General features: G+C 39.8%; 1 protein-coding gene across 13 annotated transcripts in view; it reads left to right on the top strand.

The window, feature by feature from the left end:
• HMBOX1 (homeobox containing 1) overlaps positions 1-27,319 on the top strand; it is a 137,793-nt gene extending 110,474 nt beyond the window's left edge. For 8 of the 13 annotated variants that reach the window (XM_081943796.1, XM_081943795.1, XM_081943791.1 and 5 more), the window contains 5 exons: positions 2,464-2,546; positions 4,190-4,285; positions 7,446-7,540; positions 7,780-7,881; positions 16,885-27,319. In XM_081943796.1, coding sequence (XP_081799922.1) covers positions 2,464-2,546; positions 4,190-4,285; positions 7,446-7,540; positions 7,780-7,881; positions 16,885-17,022 — 514 coding nt within the window. In that variant the 3' untranslated portion in view covers positions 17,023-27,319. The remainder of the gene's footprint in view (positions 1-2,463; positions 2,547-4,189; positions 4,286-7,445; positions 7,541-7,779; positions 7,882-16,884) is intronic. The other 5 variants (XM_081943787.1, XM_081943798.1, XM_081943790.1 and 2 more) reach the window with 5 other exon arrangements.
• The last annotated feature ends 127 nt before the right edge of the window (positions 27,320-27,446 follow it).

The raw sequence follows: 27,446 nt of genomic DNA, 5'->3' as shown, positions 1-27,446 counted from the left end.
TTTTGCACTCCACAAACCTCCCCAAAACGACCTGTTTTTTTGCAAAAAAATGGGCCCGTTTTTTTTTTTTTTAAAAGGGCATGAATAGCCTTTAGGAGGCTTGTAGAGTGCTCCTGGGGGAGGGCAAAAATGAGCAAAAAGGGCCCATTTTTTTGCTCATTTCTGGCCTTCCCAGCCCCCAGGAGCACTCTGAAAGCCTCCTAAAAGCCATGCACAGCCATTTTGGTGAAGGGGCGGGGTTTCGGGAGGCAAAAAATGTTCTATTCAATGTATAAGATGCACCCAGATTTTCAGCCTCTTTTTTGAGGAAAAAAGGTGTGTCTTATACTCCAATAATATGGTATATAAAGAAGTGAATGAATCCACCTGAATCAGTTATCTGTGTGTGCTTTCTGGATTTTATTTTTCTGCAACAAACTCTGATACCTTCATTGTACGGCACTAGTTAACGAGGTGTTGGAAGAAGTCCTTCTGGGTTCAATTCCAAGTGGGGAAAAAGACACTGGAAACATGGAGGCTGCTTGGAAAGATGGTTTAATGGTGGACAGGATCATATGACTTGAGCTCCTGAGAGGAAAAGGTGATCACATGTTTCAAGATGTTGGGTGAAGAAGAAAAAGAGAGCGAGATGCTGAAAGTCCCTGGTTTTATGCCCTGTCTGGCCTTTGATCTTGATCTTGTATGCTGATTGGTTGTCAGACTCCCATGGGGCTATGCAGGGGCAACTCTCTAGGCTGTGTTTTGAGTCCAGGTTTGGTTGAGCATTGCTTCTTCCCATGTGCCCTGTGGTGAGATGGGTAAGGGGCTAATACTTTCATGCCTTAATCTCATCACCCTGGAGCTGAAGGGGAGATATCTTTGTTATGTAGAATAGACTGATTCAGGCCTTTTAATGGCCCATTGACAAAGGTGGGGGCTATTAAGAGTGAGTCTGTTTCCTGCCTAAAACATGTTTTTCCATTTCTTATCCAGGGAAATATAATATTCTGCCTTTTCAATATTTCCCTCAATATTTCATTTTTCTAGGAGAGGGGTGGGTTTTAACTTCCTACAGTGGGCGACTAAAAAGACACCCAGTGGATAATCCAAAATAGCTGAGGAGGCTGGAGAGCTCTGGGCCAAGAGGATGGAGAGATTGAAAAAGCAACATCCGGATGGGACTGAATTTTGCTCTGACATGTCCTTCTGATCCAAACTTCTAGCCAGAATTCTTGGATTAGATAACAAAATATGCCCATTTAAAAAAAATATTAATAGTGATCTAATGCTTATTAGTTATGCCAGACCCTTAGAAGACACTGAAAGTCCTGAACTTGCACTGTTTAAAAAATTATAAACTGCTCAGTGTCACTTGGATTGCGAGATGGATGATATCAAAATTTGATAAATAAATATTTCTCAGTGAGGAATGGAATAGAACTCTGCCTGTTTTTCCTTAAATCTCCCCCCCCCCCCCAAAAAAGGAGGGATCATTTAAACAAACAAAAGCTTTCCTGCCAGGATAATTCGGACAAGCAATTATTCTTCCACTAGCAGGTCAAAATGATTTTATTGGGACAAGTTTTTGATGGGTCAGCTAGAATGCCTCCTTAGTGGGCTTTAAATGGGTGGGGAAGGGTTGATTTTATCGATAGGTTTCTAATGGTGCATTATCAGTGTAACATATGGGTTGAAATATCCTAGAAAGTAGAAGGCAGACTATGCCCCTAACTTGGTCTTGAAACTGGACAGATCTATGTTCTGATCATACAATTTAGAAGTTTATTTAATAAATCTTACCAGCCTACCTATTAAGTGGTCAGTTATATGTTCGCACATATTTTAGCTGCTGGAAACACATTTCTATCTTCTTTCTCACATGGATATTTATGCATTTGTCTATGATGAATGTGATGGCTGTTATCACATTTTGCTAGTAACATTTTCAAGTAATGCTAATTCATAATTTGTAAATCTCTTTATAAGCCTGGATATAAATCATGTTTAATGGCGACAGTTTTCTTAATCCTGTTACATACCTTTCACCAGGAGGATAACCTTTTGAAGAAGAACATGAAGGACTTCTGGTTGCCTACCTCTGACTTAAACTCTGACCGTTGACTCATATGCGCTATGGTTTTTGCAGCTGTTTTGATTCAAAAGAGAAAAAGCATTGGCAACTCTTTAAGACAAAGATCTCTCTTCTTGCAGGGATTATCCTGCAAGATTCCAGAAAAACAGGCAGCTGCTTTAAGGAGTTGCTGACAGGTGTTATTATGGGCATTGTCACCTGCTTCAAATGCAAAGCACTGAAGAACATTATTCTTTACAGCCTACAAGTCTCTTTCATACATTCAAAATTGGTGATGCTTTTTCCTCTGTATGGGGTTTTAAAGTTTTGTGGCTTGAGCTTTGTTGTCTTTATGTTGTGTGTGTACAAGAAATAGGATTTCTAAGATGAATACACTCTCTTTGTTTCTGTAGCTATTTCAATGAGAATCAATATCCTGATGAGGCCAAGAGAGAAGAAATTGCAAATGCCTGTAATGCAGTTATTCAAAAGCCAGGTACACAAGGAAGCCAAGAGGCGATATGTGGCTTCTCCTCTCCTCTCCTCTCCTCTCCTCTCCTCTCCTCTCCTCTCCTCTCCTCTCCTCTCCTCTCCTCCCTTCCCTTCCCTTCCCTTCCCCTCCCCTCCCCTCTCCTCCCTTCCCCTCTCCTCTCCTCTCCTCCCTTCCCTTTCCTTCCCTTCTCCTCCCCTCCCCTCCCCTCCCCTCCCCTCTCCTCTCCTCTTCTTCCTTCCCTTCCCTTCCCCTCTCCTCTCCTCTCCTCTCCTCTCCTCTTCTCTCTTAATATATATTTTGCCTTGTTTACTTAAACATATATTTTCCTTATTGGTCCTAACTCAATCATCAATGCATGAGGTATCACAGAAACTGTGTGAATCCTAGACAAAATGAAAAAGTAATACAGTATCCAGATATGCCATCATTATTTTTTAAAATGACCCAATGCATTTTTAGTTTCAGTAGTAATCCACCATCCCAGGAATCCTTTCTGTTTGGGCAAAATTTTAAAACGGAAAGAAGAAAAGAGATTTGCAATGTGGGTGGGAAGGGGGACATCATCAGATTTTGGGGAGTTTCAAAACAGAAAAGCCTTTTTGAAAGAGAACTGTGAAGCTCAAAGTATGTCAAGCCATTTTTTAATTTAAAAAAAACCAAAAAAGTGCTGAATTAATTGTGTTAACTTTCTTGTACTTATGCTATAGTGTTCATCTGTTTCTACCTTCAAGGTAGATATATTTTTGGCAGGATATATTTTTGGCAGTTGCACTGAGTAATACCCAACAGTATAGTCAAAGGGTGCTTCAGAAGGACAAAAAGTAGAGTGGGATATAAATGCTGCATGTGGTTGTGAAAATAAGGTAGGGGGAGCACATGGGTGAGCTTCCAAAATTTTAGCAAGGGGTTCTCTGCCCAGTTGCTGGGTGTTGCCTACTCAGCCTCCTGAACCATGGCGGGGAGGGGGCGTTTATGTCCTCCTCGGGCTCCGGAGGCTTTTCTCGAGCCTCCAGGAAGGTGAAAACGGCCTCCCCAGGCTCTGAAGGCCCTTTGGAGGCTGGAAACTTCTGGTAGGCCCATTTTTCGTCCTCCCCAAGCCTCTGTGCATGCCCTGCACTTACCTGCATCCAAAACGGGCCTTGTGGGGACTCCTGGGAGGGGCAGGGAGGGGTGGGAGGGGCCAGCCAGGAGTGGGATTTGGGGGTTCTCTGAACTGCATAGAATCTTAGCTAGAGGTTCTCCCGAACCCCTGAGAACCCCCAGCAGCCCACCACTGGGTGATCACTCTGCAGTGCTAAGTTCCTTTTTGGAGGAAGTCGGAGCTGCTGCTGTTTATTGAATTTGGTGGGAAACACAAGAAGACTAAGCCCTAAAATCCCTGTCCTTCTCTCCTTGATCCTAGATATTCTTCCATGTGTGATGTGATTATACTCCCTTTGTGGCCCTTGGGTCCAAAAACGATTAAAAGGGTTTTTAGGTTTGGGTTTTATTTTTTTATTTTATTTTTATTTAGAAAATAACCTCTCATATGGCTTGGGAAAACCACCTCCATGGACTTTTCCAGCTCTGATATTCTATTCTAAATTCTGTCCTGGAGTTTCTAAAAGCAAGTATAACCAACATGGTTTCTTTTTTATTTTGCACAGGAAAAAAGCTGTCAGATCTGGAGCGAGTTACCTCCCTCAAAGTGTACAATTGGTTTGCCAATAGAAGGAAGGAAATCAAGAGGCGAGCCAATATTGGTAATGTATCAGACAGCCTTGAAGAACTTCTGAAGAAAGATGGAACATGATTGACTTTTCTTAACAGGAAAGCAGAGCCTTGATAATATTTTCAAAGTAAAAGCTTGACAACATGGTCAAAATAAATCTTCTCTCTTCCTTTGTTGTTACTGAACAGTTCATCAATGTTAACATGTTGTCAAAAAAAGCATTGGTATATGTGTATAATAGCATCTGTAAGTTTCCTTAGGTCAGGGAATTTCATCATGCCTTTCAAGAAAACCTAGAGAATTCCAGTTTTGGTGGAAACTTCTCTGCATTTGCTCTGATGAAAAGATCAATGGATGAAATATATTTAGTCCACTACTGTGATTACCTGGGAATATTAGGCCATACAGTAATGAATTTTAATATACTTAAGGTTGCAATAAGGCCCAATAGAATCGTAAGTGCTACATATGAACCCTAAAACATACCTCAAAATGTTCTACAATGTACCACATTGCTTGGGACCAACAATTTGCTGTGAAGAGCTTTCCTTGCAGTCGGATTATTTTGAAAAACCTGCCTTATCTCTCCCAGTGTCCTCAAAGTGAAGCAGAGGCTGTTCAAATTATTGAACAAGTTTGTACGACACATACATCTTTATAAAGCTTGTCTTAAGCCTGCTGTCCAAATCTATTATAGGCCAGGAGTAACTAAAATGTTCAACATAACTATGATCTGAAATTGTGGTTTGCGTTTTGATGCCTTGGCTGTAGCTTCATGTTCCTTGCAAAGGTAGCAGAAGCAGGTGAGCAATGGATGCTCCCCATTATACAGTATATCTCTAGACATAGAGTTGGCTGGCAGGAGTAGCAGCATTTTTGTTCCTCCCACCTTAACTGTTATTCTCTGCAGATATTTAGTGAATTGGTAAAAATTGGACTGAGGAAGGATTAGTAATAACCATGTGCCCGGTGAAGCAGCCATGTGCCTATTTTGGATTGCTGTCGCTGGTTAAAAAAAAAAGTTTAAACTAGGGAGTGATAACTATAACAACAACTGGGCAGGAAAAAAGCTTTGCATAATTGTTTGCTGAGTTCCCCCTTGGGTATGTCTCTGACAGCTGATCACTTTCGACCACAGACGAATGTGTCTTCTGATTAAGCCCTTCTGATGCCATGAACAGGGGCATGTTCCCATCTCTGTCCCCCAATTTAGTTTTCCTTCGCATCTTTCTCCCTCTTTATCATCTCACCACAGTCACAAATATAATACCATGTAGCACCTAACATTCTGCTAGAGAAAATAAATATTTAAAGAAACATCCTCACTTTAATTAGCATTTCTTGTATACTGATAAATAATACAGGTACCCGGTACTTTCCAGAGTTTGAAATGCTTTGGATATAGACTAGTAAATAACACATTACAATTTTCTAACATATTATGCAGAAAAGGAGCTTTAAATTGTGCCTATCTATCATCTAAAATATTTAACATATAAATGTGCAATTAATTACATAAATTAATTTCTTTTGCTTTGAATTTTTAATTTGTGTATCCTTTCGGAGAAAAACCTCAAGTATAAATCTTCCCCCAGATTTCTGAACTTTTTAAATAATTTAAGAGTTCAGGTTCTTCCAGTGAAGTTGATTGATAGCAGATTCAAGAGTGAACAAACAAGAAAAAGCAAACTTTTGACAGTTTTACACAATACGGTGGTTGCCCCACAATTAAATGATTTTTCATAGGGCACGAAACCAAATGATGGAGCAGAAGAGTTTTTATTGGCTGTTAGCTGGGATGGTGATTTGCAATCTGCAGTTTTAGATGCAATGTATTTCGAAATGCCAGTTGCTGAAGGTTACAACCACCAGAGAAAAGCTGTGCCCTTCAAGTCCTGCTTGTGGACTTCCTGGAGGCATCTCTCTGGCCATTGTTGGAACTAGAATGCTGAACTAGATGGACCTTTGAGCTGATCCATGCCGGGAACTTCTTATGTTCTTATACTTCCTTAGGATAAGATAGCAAGATGGTGCCTGGGGGGAAAAAAAACAACAACACCAAAAGAAAGCTGACAGATTTTGTCCATTAGAAAGCCAAACACCAAACAGTAGTGCGATGGATAGCAGACAGATAAAGTAGCATGAATCTGAGATGCTTTGCAATCTCACAAGAAACAATTGTTACGTTCGTATAACTTGTGAGTTGCAACCTGGAATATTTATATTTGAAGAGACAGGCATTGCAAGCTCTGCAGCCAAGGGGTTGGTGCCAGCTAGAAATCCAGTTGGGGTTTTAAAATATTTTCAAAGGCAGATGACCCTGGATATAAACTGATTTTTTTTCTTTTAAATTGGCATCTATACTCCTCCGACCAAATTAATTTTCATTTTTTTAACAGTGCAACACCATGCACAAAAGGGGCTTGCACCATATTGAAATGAAGATGAAAAGGGGACTTCACTTAGGGTGTGGGTTTATTGTAAGAACCATCAAGCCAGAATTAAAATTGTAGAAAAGGGATAGTCACAATCACTACATAGAAAATAAGAGCAAGAGAGAGAGAGAGATGTTGCTTTATTCCTTTGATTATGGTTTCATTCATCAAATGTGCATTTAGTCCCTTTTCTTAAGGGCCTCCTAAATGCAAGCTTATTTGGTAGAACGAGTTCTGTGTGTGACCTGATTCGACAGGAGTGTTGGAAGATAATCCAAACCATGATGCCAGTTGCAGAATGCAGCTGTTGAGAATTGCTGTTTTGATTTAGAAGGAAGTTTGATTTAGAAGTTTCCAGTCCTTATGAATCCATAAATAACATTTGCTAAATTCTCTAAATTTAAAGAGGCAGTCATGAAAGATACTTTAGTATCCTGTTAAAAAGACAGTTGCCTCTTTCCCCAGTACTAGTAAGACCACAGGAAATTGTATAAAATCAGAATTTATCCAAGCCTGCATCAGAAATTCTGCAAATGGAGTAAACCTTTGTAGCCTTTGGCAGAATTTGGCTTGCAGAATTAATTTTTTTCTTAGAGCTGAATTTAAACTAAAAAAAAAGGAAGGAGTGCTGAGTATTTCTTTGAGGTTCTTACAAGAAACAAGATGCCCCACTTGTGAAGCTTCTGGTTTTTCATCTTCATCCTTATTGGTAACCCTGCAGCAGATAATTCAGGGATCAATTTGCTTTTTTCGAAGAAGCAGCAATCCTGGAGAGTCATGGGATAGATGTACAAAGCCCCGGAGGCCACTCCAACAGTGACGACGTAGACGGAAATGACTATTCAGAGCAGGTAAGTATGTGAGCTAAGTCAGGGGGCTCCAATATGGAGAGTCCCCCTGTAGGCTGCTCTTCCTCCTCTGGGTTTGGGGGCGGAGTGTGGAGTGGTGGGGTCTTTCATCCTTCAGCCTCTTAAGATTATGGGGCCTTTTATCCTGCTGTGCAATGGGGGAAGGCAGAAAAACACAGCATTCCTCTCCCCCCCTCCCATGGACCAGCTTTCACCCACATGGATTTATTGTCATACAACAGGAGTCTTGGCAAGTACGCAATGGGGAGGAGGAGGGAAGATGTACAGAGGGAGGCAGAGAAGCAGAGAAGTTAGAAGAAGACAGGAGGATCTGCTCAAAACAAGCAAGTTGACGCTCTGTTCACACATATTTGCCAAATGCAGGGGCATGATGAATTCCCCCAATTTGCACCACCATGCATAGTAAACACCGTGTCTGTTTCTCTCCTGTGCCCCTGTAACCAGAGCTGTGTGCATCCCCAGAAATCCTTTTTGAAACTGTTTTAAGCATGCACCTTTTTTGTCCTTACCATTCTGGACGGAGGGCATATGCGCAATTGCGCAGGGTCAATTTAGTAATACTGTTCCCCGATCAGCCCATGAAGGAACAGCAGGATGAGGCAAGCATCTCTCATCCAATTTGACGAATCCTCTTTCCTTTTCTAACAACTATTATCTTCTGCCTTCTGATGTCATTGTTTATGTAACCTTGATGTCCATGTCATACCCACTGTGTACTCCTTGCAAAAAAAAAAAATTACAATTCAATTTTGGAAAGAAAATAGTTAACGATTCCTGCCAAATAAAAGCATATCCACTTGCTTAAGTTTCAGTGTAAATTTGCTGAATTACACATTTGATGTGGAACACACAGCCCTGCTTATACCGTAATGATCTACGAGTTTTACTCTCTCCTTACCCACCCCTCTCCCCACAGTGCAATGAATGCGTAGCTGCATGCTCCTCTTCCCAAAATTGAATGCATTGATGTAAATTGATAATACGGCAACTCAATTCCAAATAAGAATATTCCATCTAACCTCCTGATGCCACCGTGTTTACCTTTTTAAGGCAGGGTAAAGCTTTCTTCATAATTTGTCCCTGCTCTTGAGATACTATTATTTTTGAAATTGCTTTTATTCTTAGGAACATAGGAAGTGCCTTTCACCACTGGTCCATCTAGCACAGTGTTGTTGAAGTACTGGTTTACAATGATTTTCTAGATCTCACTTATTGGAGTTTCCCCTAACCATTTCAGGCGATGCTAAGGCATGCATCTTTGGCATGGAAAGCAGATGTTCTGTCTCTGAGCTATAGGGCCTGTGCATTCTTGATAGGCCACAGCTATCATCTAGTCCTCATATTTTATTATGTTTCTTTCCCCCCACCTCTTTCCCCCATACTTTCTGTTAGTTTATGTCGTATTTTTAAAACTACCCGTAGGTACATTTTGATAATATAAAGCTAAGAAATGAAATTAAAAATACTTTTCTTTTTAATTTCAAAAGGAAACTGATTGCTAAAGAGGAAAATAAGAGGATATTAATAGAAAAAGAAGAGACGTTTCGGCTACATTTTATGTTTGAGTTAGACACATGTAGATCTTGGACTGATCATTAAGACAAATAGAACTGTTGGACGATGGGGCCAATTATTTAGAATTGTGATAATCCCACTGGTCTTCCATTGTTGAGAATCTTCCAGCTTTGTGGTTCCTGCATTAATTAGGTTGGATCAGATGGCATTATTGTGATCAGTGTGTTTTTAATGGAAATGATATATTTTGTACATGAATCATACTTTTTTGAAAGTTTTTAGTGGGAATATGGAAAATAAAAACAGATAAAATGTAAGCCTTTAACCTGAATGTCTAATGAAGGCAGCTAGGAACAAATTAGTCACCTATGGTAATCCAGCTTCTTTGTCTGTAATTTTTCTGTAGTCAAGCTCTCAGCTAATCAGATTGACAGAACTTTAATCTTGTTAACTGGGCCAAATATTGGACAGCCATTGGCCGAGAATGTTCCAGTTCTGGATTTATTGTTTGTAGCGGGGTATTAGTTCAATAGGTTGGTAAGGCCATATCCAACTCTCTGTTTCTGTACCCTTTGTGTAAATCTAATTAAGACTACAAGCAGAAATCAATTGTTTCGTTGAGCTTCCAGTTTTTTATTGTTCCTGCAGGAGCTCATGTTAAACAGCCTAGTAATTTATTCTGGTTCTAGTAACCTGATGACCACATTTCTTTTCTTAGTTAGTCTTGATCATGATGAGGAAGCATTATTTTTCCTCCTCATTTAACCAGACACATGCAGATTAAAATTACAAATCCTGCTGGTAAATGGATTGCTGGATAGAACAAACAATTGTCTCCGATGTCCTCTCATAGGATTGAACAAGAGGGGCAGAGCCCACACGAAAAAGGGAAATATCAGTGGTTAAATTCTATCAAATATTTGCTTGTAGCATTTTAACCGAAAAAAAATACGAAACGGGTGGGAGGATAGATGGATGAATTAGGGTTGATTTTTTCACCTAAAATCATGTTCTTTTCTTGAGGGTTTTGGAATAGCGTGATGGGAGATAATATTCTATAAATCTCAATAGAGGTAATGACTACTTCTTTAAACTTTTGATTGACATCAGTCTGTATTGGAGAGAGCACATATAAACCTTTTAAAACTATCGCACCTTCTTCCCAAACTATCCCGGTTTTTAAATCAACATGTTTAAGCACTGGTCTGTTTAGATTTCTCAAACTTCAGCTTTCTTAGGTTCAAAATAGAGAAGACAATAATGATCACAGAATCTAATTATGCTCATTTAGAAATTTCAGCTGATACAGTATATTATTTGAGGGAAAATGACCAAAACACGTAACATCTCTTCTATACCAGTTGAATTTCTGCCTCCAGTTCAACATATTTTAAAGCATAGGTGAGTCAACATTTCAACCGTGGTATTAGCACACTTATTCAGAGTCAGAGTAGCAGTCTGTGGAGGAAAGGCTTTACATGTATTTCCCTCCCCATACAAGTAAATCCAGGATTTCTGGTAAAAGTTGCAGCTATCTAATATATTTATCTCCATCCATTACAACTTTATTGCTGATAATAAGGTTCTTTTAAGAGTTGGTTTGGCAGCAGCTATGAAAAAAAGCCCTATGATTTGTCATTTAGGCATGAGTTAACTCTGTGAGTCATCATATGTTGAGAAGCCAGGTGGATGTATTTTAATGCAATGAATATGACATTGGGAAAGAATGACAGTGGAGATAAAACCATGGGCACTTCAGGCCTTTGAAAGCTGCCTGCCCATAAACTGCAGGTGGACCATCCACTTCCTTCTTCCTTCTTACACTAAGCCAACCTAACCTGTTCAGAAGGAAAACACTCCTTAGAGGGTGATATTATAACCCACAAGCTATAGAAAGTCTTTCATCGTGATGTGGAAAATTAACTTTACTCTCATGCTGTGTTTTAAAGAGAATTAAGACATGAGCGCAGCTGCCTTATACATTTTTCTTAATTTATTTGAGATGACACCTGGGTTTTAGATTACATGCATGTTTTATTTTAACCAAAAATGCTCTTCAATAATTTCTTTTGAATAAGTAGTGTGGAATATGGTTTGAGAGGTTGTTTTATAATCATTTGAATGTGTCTATTGTCTTTACAGGCTCATTAGCCTTTAAGACTATATATACGGTACATTCTTAAAATATATTAATTAATCCAAGCCATTTGCTGCTGAACATATGCTGGACTCTTCAATTTTTCTGTCCAGATTTTATTCTCTATGGTTTTTTAAGAAAAAAATTACAAATGAATACAGGATAGCGTATTGTGCAGTTGCTATAATTAATGTAAGGTAGATTAATAGCTGTAACATTTTAATTCTATTATGTGAATTACAATATTCAAAAACACAGAACTAGGCCATTGATCCCTCTAGCTCGGTATTATCAACACCTGCTTACAGCAGTTAATTTTCAGAGTTTCAGACAGTTTTTTTTTAAAATAAAAAATGTTACATGTGTTATGCCACTGGGTTCTTATGCCTTCATATATACTTAGCTACTACAAATGTGAGGAGCGAAACATAGATTTTTAAACTAGAAGATGCTTCCTCAAATATTTATTAAAATATTATTTATACGTTAATTAGAATTTTTATAATAGTAGAATCGTGCTTGGAAAAGTGTCTGTGTAAAATTAACATTGTTTGACAGGCGACTTTGTGAGGGCTAAGAAACACGTTTTACTTTGTGTGGAAGCTGTCTCTAAGAAAATGTGTGGAGCTGAGAGAAAACTGAATTGCTTAAAAAACTTTTTAAAACACACCTTTTAAAGATAGTAAATATAAACTCCTAAGTTTGTACTAGTGTTAACATTTGCTACCCAGTTGTGCAGTAAAATCTACAATCAAATTTCAGTGGCAAACTATTCAATAGATTTGGAAACCATTTGAAAAATCAAAAAGCCTGCATGCGGTTGGAGGATATTCAGTATATTGCCCTCCTATTTTCAAAGAATTGGCACTCCAAGGAATTTCATATTTCATATTGCATAGGGAATTCCAGAACATTTAAGTAGGAAATTGGAGGTGCAGGTGTTATACGATGGGCATCTGGAACCATGCTGATCAAGTGGCATAATTGGTTTTAATGGATGAATACCACATGGGTCAGCTTAAAGATTATCCTTTTTTTTTCTCTTTCTACACCTTGTATTATCTAAGGAAAACGTTGCTGCCAAAATGAAGATGAGAGAAAACTAGTGTACCGTGTGTGTGTAGAGGAAAACAGATAGCTGCAAAGAATGCAATCAACGAGAGGAAGAAACGGTTTAGATTAAAAAGGCAGAGAAGATGTTATTTTGATGGAAGTAAAGAATTGTTTTGGCAGAGACCCAAGAGGGCCACAAAAAGAGTTTCCAGTAGAATGAATGGAATTAAAAATAAAGTGTTGAATCAGTTTAGGATGAAACTAAAGTGTGGGAACGCTAGAAAGAGTAATCTAAAGATTTGTGTGAAAATGGTTATAATACAATACATCAAAGAATTGAGGGGGGGGCAGGTATTCCTGGAAAGAAAAGGCAAAGAACAGTGGGCCAGTTTGGTCTAGTGCAGGGGTGTCCAAACTTGGGAACTTTAAGACTTGTGGACTTCAACTCCCAGAATTCCCCAGCCAGCTGGCTGGGGAATTCTGGGAGTTGAAGTCCACAAGTCTTAAAGTTCCCAAGTTTGGACACCCCTGGTCTAGTGGTTAAGGTAGCAGGCTAGAAACCTGGAGACTGTGAGTTCAAGTCCTGCTTTAGCCATGAAAACCAGCTGGGTGACTTTGGGCCAGTCATTCTCTCTGTGCCCAACCCACCTCATAGGGTTTTTGTTGTTGGGGGAAATAGGAGGAGGAAGGAGTTTTGGATCCCTTATTTGTAAAAATAATAGATGCAGGATACAAATAAATAAATAAAATGGGAGTGGATGACAAGAGTATAAACTCCCAGTAGAGTCACCCAAGGTGTGAAAATAATCTCAGCTGTCCAGCTATAGCAAACAGGCACCTACATCATGTAGCCGTGATAGAGGAATTTCATACTGCATGGGAAAAGACAGTGATCAATGGCCCCCTAAACCACATGGGTAGACCAGATAAAGGGATTGCTGATATTGATATACCGCACTATTGGATGATGAACATTCAGGTGTTACTCAATATGTAGCTGGACAGATGTGATTTGGGTGCAATTTGTTGGATATGAGTGCAAGTGGAAGAATGCAGTTATTATTTCTATATGAAGAAAAATATAGCAACTATAGAGAGATGGGAAGGTACAATATATCACACACGTCTGACAGAAAAGGCAGGAGGTGGGATGGTAAGCGAAGTGCTTTTGCTTCACCCCAGGCAAGGGCCAGGCTGACCAAATGTTTTTCCTTGTGTTCTCAACTGGTCATTGAGAAATATGAGAAAGAAAGAAAAATATCTTCATAAACTTAGAGGAGGCCTATGGTAATGTAAAAAAGCTTAAATGTAATAAAATTATGACAGGTTCATCCATTCCTAGGAGACACTGCTCATAATCACTCATGCCATAGACACTTCCTGGTTGGACTATGAGATTGTGCTCTGTCCTTGAAAAGTATTTGGAAGCTTGAGCTGGTTCAGGAGGTAGCGACACACATCATGTTGAGTGCAATGAGGTAACAAGGTAGACAGACTAAGAAAGGAATGCCATGTAGGTCAATACTTCTTTCACTGTAGTAGCTGTTGTAACAGAATTTTGCAAGACTGAATGTGCTTCTCCCTCTCTTTCTTTATCTCTGTGCATTACAGGCTTGCCTGAGATGTTTTCTCAAATTGTTTTCATGACCCAGACTCAGTCCCCTGTTATCTGACTGCTCCTTCATAGTGGCTTTTCCTCTTGATCTTCTAGAGCAGGGGTATCAAACCCAATAGCATCGTGGGGCGTATTGTGACATATCGGGATGTTTTTTGTCTTTGCGGAGCTGGGCCTGCGTGGGCCATATCTGGTCTGCGGGCCGTCAGTTTGACAGGCCTATTCAAGACCCTTTTATCTTATAGGACTCAGAGGTCTTTCCTTTTCAGTTGCAGTGCCTGCCCTATGGCACCACCAGCACACCATAGGGTGCCCAAAACTCTGTGCCTTGCCACATTCTGGGCCAGATACAATTTCCAAATGGTCTTCAAAGGCAGCCCTATGAAAACCATGTTGTAGTAATTCAACAGGGAAGTGACCAGGGCATAAATGACTTTGTGCAAGACTTCTTGGTCCCAGAATGGGCATCACTGGTACAAAAGATGGGTCTGTGCAAAGATTCCCCCCAGCCACAAGTGTCATCTGCTTCTCAACATACATTCAAACCCCTCTGCTTCCAGCAGGAAACCTTTCAACAGGGTTGGGCTACCAGTCCCATAACTTTCCTCTGATGAATGTTAGTCTACAGCAGGGCTGTCAAACTCCTGGCCCTTGGGCCAAATGCGTCATATGCTGGCCACACCCCCACCCGGTTTAGGGAAGGGGGGAAAGTCCTGATACGTCATGTGATGCCGCCAGGACGACATGAGTTTGACACCCTTGGTCTACAGCATTCATTCCTAGCTAAATATATCTGGAGTTGGAAAAAGAAGTTATTTAAATCTATAAGAAAATAACTTTTGTATCTTCTTTTTACTTGGGCTTATGTATTACAAAACAGGTCATCACTTGAGCCCATGCTTGGTAACAAAATTAGGGTTTGATTCTTCAGTAAAAAAGTTTTTAGAGGGATTCACTATAGCCTCCAAGGTATACAGGAATAACAAGGTACATAGCTTGTTCTCATTTTCCTCTTGAGAAACAATAAAAGATAATTCCCTGTATCTTCTTAGTTTTATTTTGTTTTGATTTGTAAACATCCTAGTTGAGTAGCATCCTAGGGTTAGGTAGCAATAAATAAATATATCTTAATAATGTAAACTAAAAAGAACATCTAGAAATTCTTCTCAGAATTCTAATTAGTTTTTCTTCTTTTCTCTTGTAACATTTGTTGCAGGTGAACAAAGGGCAGGAGAAATGGGGAGTGGGGTGAAATAGAAGGGATTGCAAGTGGAAGTTGTTTTCTGGACCTTCATAAAACCCATTGAAAGTGTTTGGACTCTTAAGTACCATATTTTTCAGAATATAAGATGCACCAGAATTTTGAAGAGGCAAATTAAAAAAAAAGTTTTTGCGCTCTGCAAACCTCCCCAAAACGGCCAGTTTTTTGTGAAAACGGGCCCGTTCTCCCCCCCAAAAAGGCATGAATAGCCTTTAGGGGGCTTGCAGAGTGTTCCTGGGGGTGCCCCCCCCAAACAAGCAAAAAATGGTCCGTTTTTCGTCAAAAACAGGCCCATTTTTTGTCAAAGAAATTGCATGCATAGCCTTTAGGAGGCTTACTCCGGCCCCTTTTTCACTCATTTCTGCCTTCCCTAGCCCCCAGGAGCTCTCTGAAAGCCTTCTAAAGGCTCCGCACGGCCATTTTGGTGAAGGGGGTGGGGTTTTGGGAGGCAAAACATGTTGTATTCAATGTATAAGACGCACCAAGATTTTCAGCCTCTTTTTTGAGGGGAAAAGGTGCGTCTTATACTTCAAAAATACAGTAATAAAAATGGTGTAGAAGCAGCCAAAGGAACATACACAAGTTTGTTAGATCCTTTCACTCACCCCATTTTTTCCCCTCTCTTCTCATATACAAAAAAATAAATAGATATGTCTATGGAGATTCTCAGTCATCCAAGTCGTGGTTGTCCCAAATATGCTTTTTCAAAAGGCAACTGGACTTTCTGGTTTTTCTTTGAAGACATTTCGCTTCTCATCCAAGAAACTTCTTCAGCTCTGACTGGATGATGGGGAATGGAAGGATATATACAGCTGCAAGGAGTATAAATCCTTCCATTCCCCACCATCCAGTCAGAGCTGAAGAAGCTTCTTGGATGAGAAGCGAAACGTCTTCAAAGAAAAACCAGAAAGTCCAGTTGCCTTTTGAAAAAGCACCTTTAGGACATAAACAGATAATGTCTGCTGCTAAGACACTGTTTTCTCTAATTGAAAAAGCCCCCACTAGTCAATGAATTTCTACAAATACACAGTCGTATTCACTTGTCTCATAGACACTTATCTAAACTCACTTGCATCTCTACTTTTTATTTGGTACAATAGGTTAGTAGTGGGATAGGGTTGTGGTTCTACATTTACACAGATTTGGAGTTCTTGCAGAATCTGTTTCCAGGTGCCCACTTCAAATCATCTCTCTTGCTCCCTGACTCTTCTTTCACTTTTCAACTTTAACAGTCAAACAAACAAAAAATGTTATTGTAAGGTCAGCTAGCATTGATGGCCCTCCCTGTTATTTGAATTGTGGAAATGGCACAGTTAATATTAGTTTTCATACCATTGCCCCATTTCCAAGTTTAGGTTTCTGTTTGCAGTTGTAGGACAAGGGCAGACTTTCCAAAGGTTTTCTCCCGGTGGTTAGTAGGTTGGTTTATGCCTCAGAATAATAACTTGAGGCTTGGAAGCTGCCTTGGGCGCCTTTCCTTTTTTTCATTTTCATCCGTCCAGTAGGAGGTTTTCTCCAAATACCCTCTTTCCTCCTTCCCATTTTCCCTTCAGCCAATGCCTGTTCAGCATGTGATACGTTCTTTTAAAATTTATTTATCCCCATTTCTCCAGCCCATTGAATGAAAACATTGGACTGTTTATAAGACATATTTTAAAACTGGATGAAATTATTGTTGGAAGATGCTAATGACACTTGTTCCTCCCCTTCCCTCTTCATTCCTTTCTCCTTCTCCGCTCATGTAGGATGACAACACTAGCCATAGCGACCACCAAGACCCTATCTCACTAGCCGTGGAGATGGCAGCGGTAAATCACACCATTCTGGCGTTGGCCCGGCAAGGAACCAGCGAGATCAAAACAGAGGCCCTGGATGATGACTGATGACGCGATGGAGGGGGAGGGCTCCCAGATGAGAAAGTAACTTAGTTTTAGACGTAGCACCTTAGCAGCCTTTTTCCTGGTCCCTAATATGTGTCCTTCTTTACAATATAACTTTGCAGTCTCTTGTACGTCAAGTTTGCCGTTTAGGGTCTTGTCCTGTGAAGATGGCATGGTGCCCTCTGACTCTGCATATAAACTCTCAGTATTAACTCCCAGTCAGATAATTAACCAAGCCGACTGACCTCCCTCTCCCAGTGCTCCCATCCCTCAGCTAGATGAAAACCTTTGCTGCTCTGTCTTTAGCATTCCATGAACGTGCTTCCAGGTGTCGTAGGCAGCCCTCGATTCCAAGCCTTAGGCTAAATCTGTAGAAAAACAACCGTACAAACTTCAGACTTCCTGGTGTTAACACTTTTTTTATTTCCTCTTGTTATTGTTACAAAATCAAAAGGAGACAATGGAGATTCAATGGTTTGGAGGAAAATGAGTTGAGAGTTTGGACAGAGAACAGGGTAATGTTGAAGCTCAGATCTGTTGTGAACGTCTTGTTATCAGGTGCCAATAAGGTGGGCCTCCCTTGGCAGTGCAGCAATATCCTCTTTACTGCTTTTCCATAGGATTAGTACCCTGGCTGGTTGGAAAGGAGAAGGGGAAAGTCCACCAGCTTCTTTTGATTGATGTTTGCTGCTGACGTGGTCAACATAACCATCCTCTTTTCTTTGCAAATTGTGTTATGGAAGGAATGAAGCATTTCCCCCCTCCCCTCAATTCTTAAGTATCCCCAGTTAGGCCAAAGTTTCCATCTATAGAAGAAGCTGTGTCTCTGAATGAGACCCACTGTGGCTGTGTTCCTTCCAATAAGTGGTCACTAAGGCTGAGGGTGGCTAAGGAATGATGATTGGATCATTCACAGTTCTTTTATCAGTTTAGTCATAAGTGAGCCCCAACAAGTTCATTAACATTTAAACTCACATAATGCAGTTATATTCTCAGACTGCCCCATGAAGAATTCCTACTCTTGGAAAAGACACGATTTATATATGAAGATGGGATTAGCATTGGTGGAAGTGAATAAGTTATTTTTACACACACACACACACACACACACACACACACACACACACACACTGATGAAACATGTGACGTAGCTCTCCAGTTCAGCCTATAATCAGAAGTTGCTGATAACTTGGGTGGAAAAGTTGGTAATCGCTCACTTCCTTACTCCAAATTATGGTGCACTCTAGGGAAGGATTAAAAAGTAACTCCTACTTATCCCTCCTCACTAGTTACAGAAAATATGCATACATGTAAATTTTCATTATTTGCATAATAGAGAGTGCAGTGATCCCTATCTATGGTGTTGTCTCTTCAAGATAGCACATCATGATGCTTCTTACTTCTCTAAACTAGCCACACATTCTTCGTCTCTCTTTGTTCTGTTCTTCTTCAGCGGCTGGAAAGCTGTACCTGTCTGAGCAGGTTAACTAATTCTTGGAAGCCATATTTCAGCAGGAACTAGATGTTGCCACGAGCCAAGGATTTAGTGGCTCTCGTGCTCCTGGGAAACAGGATTATTTTTTTACTTTCCTATCGTTAGGGAATCTGAGATTGGATTCAGATATTGGCTATCTGGGAAATTAGAATTAGGGATTAAATACTGATGGAATGTGAGATGTATTTACTTCTATATAGCAAAAAAAATTAATCAAATTTGAGGGGGATTTTTTTGGTTCGTTTATCTTGATCATATGTAGCACTTTGGTATTTTTTTCCTTAACTAAATATATATATATTTGTATTTTGAGCATTTCTTAAAAGAATAAATATTATTGGATAAATCAACAATAACATGCTATAAGCTCATGTTACAGTCATCCAATAATAAACCTTGAACATACTCCATGAGGAACATCTCTGATGAAATGGACCTGGCCGAACACCAGGTGATTCTCCTGAGCAAGTTGTTTTGAAATGAAGGAAGCGGGGAGGTGATTGAAAAGCATCCCTGTAACCCAAGACGTATCTTTCACAGCTTGATCATAGCATGTGGTTTTCCTCTTTTTTTGTGTTCTTTTCACCTTCACCTTATTTCAATATTCACAGAAATTCTTCTCCATTCATTGTGTCCTTTGAGTTGCCTGTGCATTGGTGAACAACTAGTATACTTCAGAATGAAACTGACACACGGACAGTCCCATGATATAGTTCCTGCTGGGGTCATGGTTCCTAATGTTTGGAAATGTGCTTTGTCTGTGGCCTTGTTCCCACCTGTGCTTTGCCAAGGCAGTTGATAGAAATTTATAGAGGAATGGTCAAAGGCTTAAAGTCTTCAGAATGTTGGAATACGTCATGCTGTTCCTGAAATTGACAGGCCCTTTGCTCATTTTGGTATGGGCAATTGGGTGGGCAGTTGTGCCATTCTTTAGTCTAGTACTTTATTTGTAGTCATGGTTTCTCTCTTTCTTTGCGTATATCTTGAATTCTCTCAGAAGTCATTAAAGAAGTCACAAAGAGGGAGTATCTACCAAGATGCTGTTGTTTCATGTAGTATGGTACCTACTAGCTCCAGTAACTGCATAGATAGGACTTAGCTATATAATTACTAGGCAGAAATTTTGAAAATAGATTGATATGAATACATTTTGAAAAAGTGTTTGGCCATAAGGAAAAATATAATGCCATCTTTTCAAGGGGCTGGAGCAGCTCTCTACTGTTTACTTCTGCTTAAGAATACTGGATGTTTCCTTATGCTGGCCAGACTATCTAGGTAGTGTGACTTACTCATCGGCTCTGAAGTCGTTTCCAAGTGATCTTTCTGATCATAATCACTAAGGGCTGAACTGGAACCCTTCTACATATGTCCTCTATTTCCCCCAGTGGATTGAGGGCAGGGGCTAGTTACTACCATGTTTCCCTGAAAATAAGACTGGGTCTTATATTAATTTTTGCTCCAAAAAACTTATCAGGGCTTATTTTCTAGTTAAGTCTCATTTGGGGGGAAATACGGTACTACCGTGTTTCTCAGAAAATAAGACCAAGTCTTATATTCTTTAAACTTGAAAATAAGACTTGGGGTTATTTTTGAGGCGGTCTGACTTTTTTTGAGCTACAGCAGGCCAGACTCGGTGAGCTGGACGCGCCATGGATGTACTGTCGCCTCCATTCCAAACCTTCAGCATTCAGAATGGAGGCATTTTGGTGAATGAGAGGAAAATGGGGAGGGGGGTATTCCTGCCTGTCATCCTTCCCTGAAGTCTCTGCAGAGTTTGAGGAATGGATGACAGGCAGGAAAATCTCTCTCCCCATTTTCTTCCCGTTGTCCAAAACACCTCCTCCGAGCCTCCCAAAAAGAGGGAAAAAGCAAAGCAGCTGGCCACAAAAGCTGCTGGCTTCAGGGAAGCGGTGCAACAAGCAGAAGCGCCGTGCCAAGAAAGAGAAAGGCAAAAGCTGCCCCAAGGGGCCAGCGGGCTGCAGTTGCAGCTGGACAGTCATCCCCCCACCACCGTCACTCGTGTTGACCACGCCCATCCCCAGGGCTTATTTTCAGGGTAGGGGTAATATTAGGTCCACCAACAACAAATTAGGGTTGGGCTTATTATTGGGGTTAGTTTTCAGAGGAACATGGTAAATTGATCCGTCTGGCTGACTATCTTAACTGGGGCTTATTTGGGGGGGGGGTAGGGCTTATATTACAAGCATCCTGAAAAATCATACTAGGGCTTAATTTCCAATTGGGTCTTATTTTCGGGGAAACATGGTATCTCCATCACACACTTTCTCCATCAGTATCCTTTATGATGACTTCTCATCACAGCCATTTGATTCCAGTTAAAATGTTGGGCCGCTTTGCTGGTATTTTGCTATTCCAGCTTGCATATTTCATTGGCTATACTATATGTAGTTTTTTTAAAAAAAAATTAACTGTTGATCACTAAAGCAGAAGCAAATTGTTGTCGTCTGTCTTGTTTGTCTATTGAGAGCAAGTAAACTCCATGAGGAGTTTTGACCTTAGACTCAGGGAAAAATGTAAGAGTTGTTTGGTAGATGCAGAGAGAATTTCTTCTTGCGACATTTACAAGCAAATGTGTCTCTCCGTGGCAAGTAACAAAGAAGTGAAGGAACTTTGTTTTCTGGGCTAAATGACCTGGTAAAATATAGCTACTGCAACATAATTTTATCTTCTCATTGCTATAATGGTAACATCCTAAACTGAGAAGCATTGATGAAATGAAGCCATCATGGTTTTTTGCCACTGAGCTTCCTGGTACTGTTTTGGCACTGCTGTTCACTGAGTTTTTATCCTTTCTTTGTATGTAGTTTTAGCAGGACACTATCAGCCAGTTCAGTATGAACAGAAATAGCAGGATTCTTGAATATTAAGCCATCCATTGCAAATTACATCATTCATTTTTAGTCAGTCTCTCCTATTAACATGTAGCCTTTCCCTGCTTGTCTGGTAGTACAGTACTCTGAAAGGGCCATAATTCTTCTTAGCTTGGCCTGAAGCACTTTTCAAGTATGGTAAACAGTTATTGGATTCAGCCCCTTTTATATATATATCGCACATACAAAATAAGTAACAGGAAGCAATGAACAAGCTTTCAGTATGCTGGCCGGACTTGTTAAAACATTAGGACAATAGGTAGCCTACAATTATCTTAATTCAAGAAGAATTGTGCACATGTTAAGAGATCTTGAATCTTTAAAAAGAGGATCTCAGCAAGAAATGTATCATGAAAGACCCATTTTGATAAGATAAAAGCTTTGTTCAAAGGACAAAAACATTTGGATCCAAGTTTGTCACATTACAAGTTCTTAGCATGCTTTAATGTTCTTTCATCTTATCTGAATTCAGGGGCTAAGTTTCTTGTTACTAACAATTAAACTGGGATTGGCTTTTCTTCTTCTCCTCTGTTGGGATCTTCTGTTGCTTTGGATGTTCAGAACCCCCAAATTGATTTTTTTACCCCTTGCCTTTCCAAAATGCCTTTCCAAGATGAGGTCTCTGACAAAAGCTTTTATCTGTGCTTTGTATATAGCATTCTGATATTTCAACACAATCCATTAGGTGTCTGACCTACATTATGAATAGTTGAGGAATTGGGGATACTAATAGAATAGAATAACTTACTTGCTCCATGAGCAAGTGTGGTCTGTGAATCACCTTAAGCAGTTTGATCTATAAACAACCCTTAATTGTGTCTGAATTCTCAGTTTGCTGCCTGCCTACAATCTGAATTATATTTTCTGAATAACTGATGAATGGTGTAGCCTTGGGATGTTTTCAATACTACAGAATTGCCTGGTTCTCTGAAATCACTATAATAGTACTGCTACTGGAGGACGAGTTCTCAATCCTTGAGCATCCATGATACCCAGTTCTACCTTCTATAGTCTTAGATTTAGAGACAGTGCTTTGAGATTGGCTTCAGACTCGAATGATGTAATGTTTGAGATGTGATTTTGATAGACTAGCTGCCTACAATATGATGCTGCCCCCAAATATGAGGACTACAATCCCATGATTTCCAGTCAGAATCCTAACTGTGAACCTTGGAATTTGTGAGTCAAGACACACGAAGAGAGCTCTAATTGAGCAACAACATTCTACATCACCTGTCCCCCCTCCCCATTTCATATTGTGCATCCTGCGCCTGTTTATATTATAAATGTTGCTTTGCCTTCCATTCTTTCATTCTTCTTAGTCATAGACATGGTATTGGAGAAATCGAAACTTGTTGGGAAATTATTAGTACAAGTAAGTGAGAGATTTCTTACTAGAAGCAAATGTTTTTTTTTAAAAGGGCTTCCTAATAAAATAGTGTTGCTGATTTTTAACACTCTGTACTATTTACTCTTCTTTTCAGTGTCCTGGACTGGAAAGACTTTAAGGCAATAAGTGGATTTCCTTGTGCTTATAGTTGACATCATCCCTCCTGAAAAGATTCCCTTGATAAAACTTTAGTTGCAGCTTCTATGAGTAACATCAGATTTCTTCCAGTGGAACAGCTTCCTCCCACACTTGTATTAACTGAAATGGTAAACAAACTAATTTTTCTGTTCCTACTATGTTGTGAGTCCCTTAGCAACCGACATTCAGTAGTATATTGCCTCTGAACGTGGAGTATTCATAACGATTATGAGTTTCAGTCTTTGATCACTGAGCAAAATATATTGAACTGTGCAAGCAATTTAAGCTAGCCAGCCAGCTAGAGAAAACATAGTGCAAAATGCTGGTAGCATCTGTTGCCCAGGAAAAATACTTCTTCTAGTGATTTGTTACTTGCTCTGTGTGAGACTAACAATAGCCATTTTTCTAGATACATAGGAAGCTTGTGATCAAAAGGTGATTTAGTTGATAAGTTGATTTTTTGATAGGAAACACTAACCTTTTGGTATGATAGTGTTCTAATATAGGGAAGCCCAATTCTTTGGTTCATTGTCAATTCCATAACTTCTTGCAACTTTTGTTGAGGGTAATCATACCCAATTGTCTTCCTAAGATCAACGTGTTCTGTAATTGAGATAATTCTGAGAAGACCTCTGATGTTCTATGTGGATCTCAAGAGGATATTTAAGCAACTTCCTATTTTGATCGAAGAGCCAGGCCCCTTAACTTTATCATAATTCCAGTTGTGTTGGATGTCAATTTCTATAATTTCCAGCTAGCACAACAGAGCCCCGTAATAGTTCAAATGCAATTTATCTAGGGCAGGGGTGTCAATCTCAAAGGCCACGGGCTGCATCCGGCCTGCGGGCTACTTAGGGTCCGCAGGATTGCCCTGGAAACAGTGAAGTACCAGCCCGTGGTGCTTCTGTCAGCAAAAAACGGAGTTCTGTTTTCGCCCACGATGAAAATGGTCCCTATGGTCAAACACAATCCTGATGCCGCTCTCAAACGATTTTGACACCCCTGATCTAGAGGCATCAAGCTGAGGAAGTCTGCCTTAACTTTGTGATGATGTTGAAGGGGAACAATAGCTTTATCCCCTAGAAGTTCATGTCTCAATGGGCAAGACCATTTTCCACCCTCCCATGTTCAAGACAAGACTAGCTTTGGAAACCAACTTTCAGCCGTGAGCTCTGTGGTCCATTTGCTGTGAATGAAAGAGCCAACTTCCATAGCAGGTGGCACCGAGCACTTTCCCTGGTTTTTCAGGATGCTCAGAATCTCTTTGCTTGATTGTTTCCCATGTTTAGTATCCAATTCTAAAAGTGCCTAATGTGATAAGTGAACCTGGTTTTACGTAGGAGACACTGGTCTTGCCTGTCTTTGCCCTTTTGATATGGGAGGACATGGCAGCCTAGAATGTGAATTATCCTCTGGAACAAACTGGACAGCAACCATAGTTGCTTTTCTCTCCCTCTCTCTCTCCCCCTCACCCCCCATTTGACTCTGCCCTTGTGGGCTGGGAATCATTGGAATTGTAATCCAACACAACTATTGACCCCTTGCCTGACCGTTTTATAATCTTGGAACGGCCATGATGAGAGAGCCTAACAAAAGAATTGCTTTAGGAAAGTGCTGCTTCAAGTCCACGTCCACCTCTTCCCTCTTTTTCTTCTTCTCCTCTGCGTAAAAAGTGCTGCCTTGTTGGAAAGGTTGCATTTTGAACTTCTCATCTGCATTTCCTGTTACGTGCAGAAGAGAAGTTATGAACGATCCTTCCCAGCAATCTTTTATGAATGTGAAAAAAGGTCTGAGCGACTCCTCCCTTCCTTTCCCCCCAATTAGTACATTTCATTTCTACCTTGGCTGAATTCCTGCACTGAAAGGAACCAGCAGTGTAGGAAGAACTCTGTTATCTTTCATTCCAGAACATTGTTTTAAGATAATGGGGAGAGAAGGCATTAAAACATTATACTAGGGAATTGGAAGCGAAGACGAGGGTAAGAGGGGACCAGATTTATTCCTCCTTCCATTCTGAGCTTGTAGACGAGCTGAAGTACATCCCAGCTTAATCCATTGCAGGTTGCTGTAGCTTGTGGGCAAGCCACGTTTGTGCATTTTCTAACTTCCATTCCAGGACTGCCTGTCTCTTTTCTCCTCGTGGTCCTTTCTGATCCACTACTGTGGTGGCACTCCGACACTTTGCCTGGTGTTGTTTTTAGCCGGCCATAACTGAGTTCAGCCTACCTCAAGAGGTAATTCTGTGTCTCCCTGTCTTGCAGCCACAATCCCTTTTTATTTCAGCGTCCTTTTTTGACATATGCATAGATGACACACACAAACCACACTGGACTGTCTATCGCCCCTATTCTCCCAACTCCCTTGCTGTTGCCACCAGTTCTTATTGCAGATTGGATGCTGCTTTAAATGTGAAAATAAATAAATAAATAAAACAATTGTTTTAAAAAGCTATATAAAGAAGAAAAAATAAAAATAAAAAACCTGAATGAAAAGCTAAAGCTGAATTTATAAGCCTTGTTGCATATGAGCCAAAAGTGCAAAAAGCTCCATATAATAAATTAACCTGCCACTCATATAAATATAAATATATATAAATATATTAAAATCAGACTGTTCTACAAAATTGTGTATTTGTATTTTTGTGTACGTACAATTTTCTGCTAAGCAGAAGGAGGATGTAGTATAGGATGTGAGAGAATTTTTTTTAATCAAATTTCTTTTGCTACTTATTTTTCTTAACATTCATCTCTCTGTCTCTGTCTTCTCTATGTATGACACGGTTTTTGAAAAAGCTGCAGTCTCTCTCTTCTTCCCCCTGTCCCTCTTAACCTCCCCTCTCAAAAATGGTCCATTGCCAGGGTATACACTGCCACTAGTTTTGCAAAGATATAGAAACTCTCAAAAGTTTGGTAACTCACTGCTTTTAGCAATGTCAACATGTGCTTTGTTGGGACTTGGCATAGATGCTTCCAAAGTTGCTGAATCTTATCAGTGAATTTCTATTTCCCTGAAGCAACCTGGCACTTAGCTAAAGTTGGTCAAGACTTTTAGCGGTCTTTGATTTGAGATCCCAAATATCTTTGTGAAGGCATTCCTGCAAGGAAAAAAATATTAATCGTCAATCAAACAGGCTTTAAATTCCTAAGCACGAGCCCAGGAATTGAGGCCAAAGGTGTTTAACCATGTTGGGATTATTACTCAATTGAAAAAATTGAAAGGCCAGACTAGTGTAGCCATGATTTGAACAAAAGTAGGATGGTCTTAAGTGCCCAAAGTATCTTGTGCATATTTTTTTTTTGCAATCCTATAACCATTCTATTTTAAAAAAGCAAGTAATCTAAATAGGAAGATATTTTGTTAAAAAAATACTGTAGAGTGATGAGAGAGAAAAAAAAATTAGGATTATCTCATATCTGATAAATGTTTCTCAGTTTTCATGTTTCTTCCCTCTGTGGAAGAATATTAGTGGAACTGCCACTTGTCTATCAGTTAATTTAATCTTTCAAGGGATTTATTTCTTCTTTGAAAAGTGCAAGCCAAGTTCCCACAAACTCCATCTGTCCTCTTTGCCTCTAAAGTATATTTGAATTTCAGAATAGTTAATAACCTCACAGTCTTGTTGATATAAATACAGCTTGGTCAGGCTGGAGACCCAGGCTGATGTTCCTCTGAAATCTCCAAAACAGGCTACGATGAAATACAAAATAGAAAATGCAAAGAGGCTGCTTCCTACTCTTTAGGAAAACCATGTGGGAGTATTGAGAACTATCCTGTTCTTAGCTCATTGCAGGATGCAGGAGGTTAAACTTAAATTCCAAAACATTTTTCCAGTGTACCGTTGGTTGAGAATTTTTTCCTCAGCTGAAGAAAAAAAGTATAAGCTCTTATTCAAAGATATGAGAGCCTTTTGTACATTGGGATTTCCTTAACTGATAAAATCTACTTTCCCATTTAGTTTCCCATGGTTCTTCGTTTGCAGGTGGAAACGTTTTCTCTCCTTTTAAAGCGACATGCCTCATACTGTTGACCATTTCCTTACCATTTCTTCCAGGGGTGAGAGAGACACTACATCTTTCTTAAGTAGGGCTCATATTTATACCAGTGTGTACTGACTGTGGAAGAAGTCCTTGTTTCTGTATGTGAATGGGGAAAGAAACAAGTGCTCTATTGTATTGATTAAAAACTAGCTTAAAAACAAATGAGTCCTGTATCATTGTATCTCCTATTCTGGATTATTAGTGCCTTTTTGGACAGTAGACTGTTCTGTAATTAAATTGTAGTATAACTGCTTTTTTGTACAGTTTTGTTTTAATAAACTTTTTTTAATTTGTGTTTATTTTAGTATTGTACCTACTAGAAAATTAAAATGTATAACTGAAAAAAAAACCCTGTTTTGATGTCTTTTTTCCCCAAGATGCTCTGCTTTTATACAAGGTAAAACACAAAGTCACACCAAGAAGGAGATTTTCTTCTAGCTAGAGCCTGGTTGGCCATCTCTTTGGCAGAATTACAT

Source organism: Natrix helvetica (genome assembly GCF_964273705.1).
Source record: "Natrix helvetica genome assembly, chromosome: 2".
NCBI classification, from domain to species: Eukaryota; Metazoa; Chordata; class Lepidosauria; order Squamata; family Natricidae; genus Natrix; species Natrix helvetica.
The sequence above is the reverse complement of the archived record's forward strand: the minus strand, read 5'-3'. Positions and strand labels throughout refer to the sequence as shown.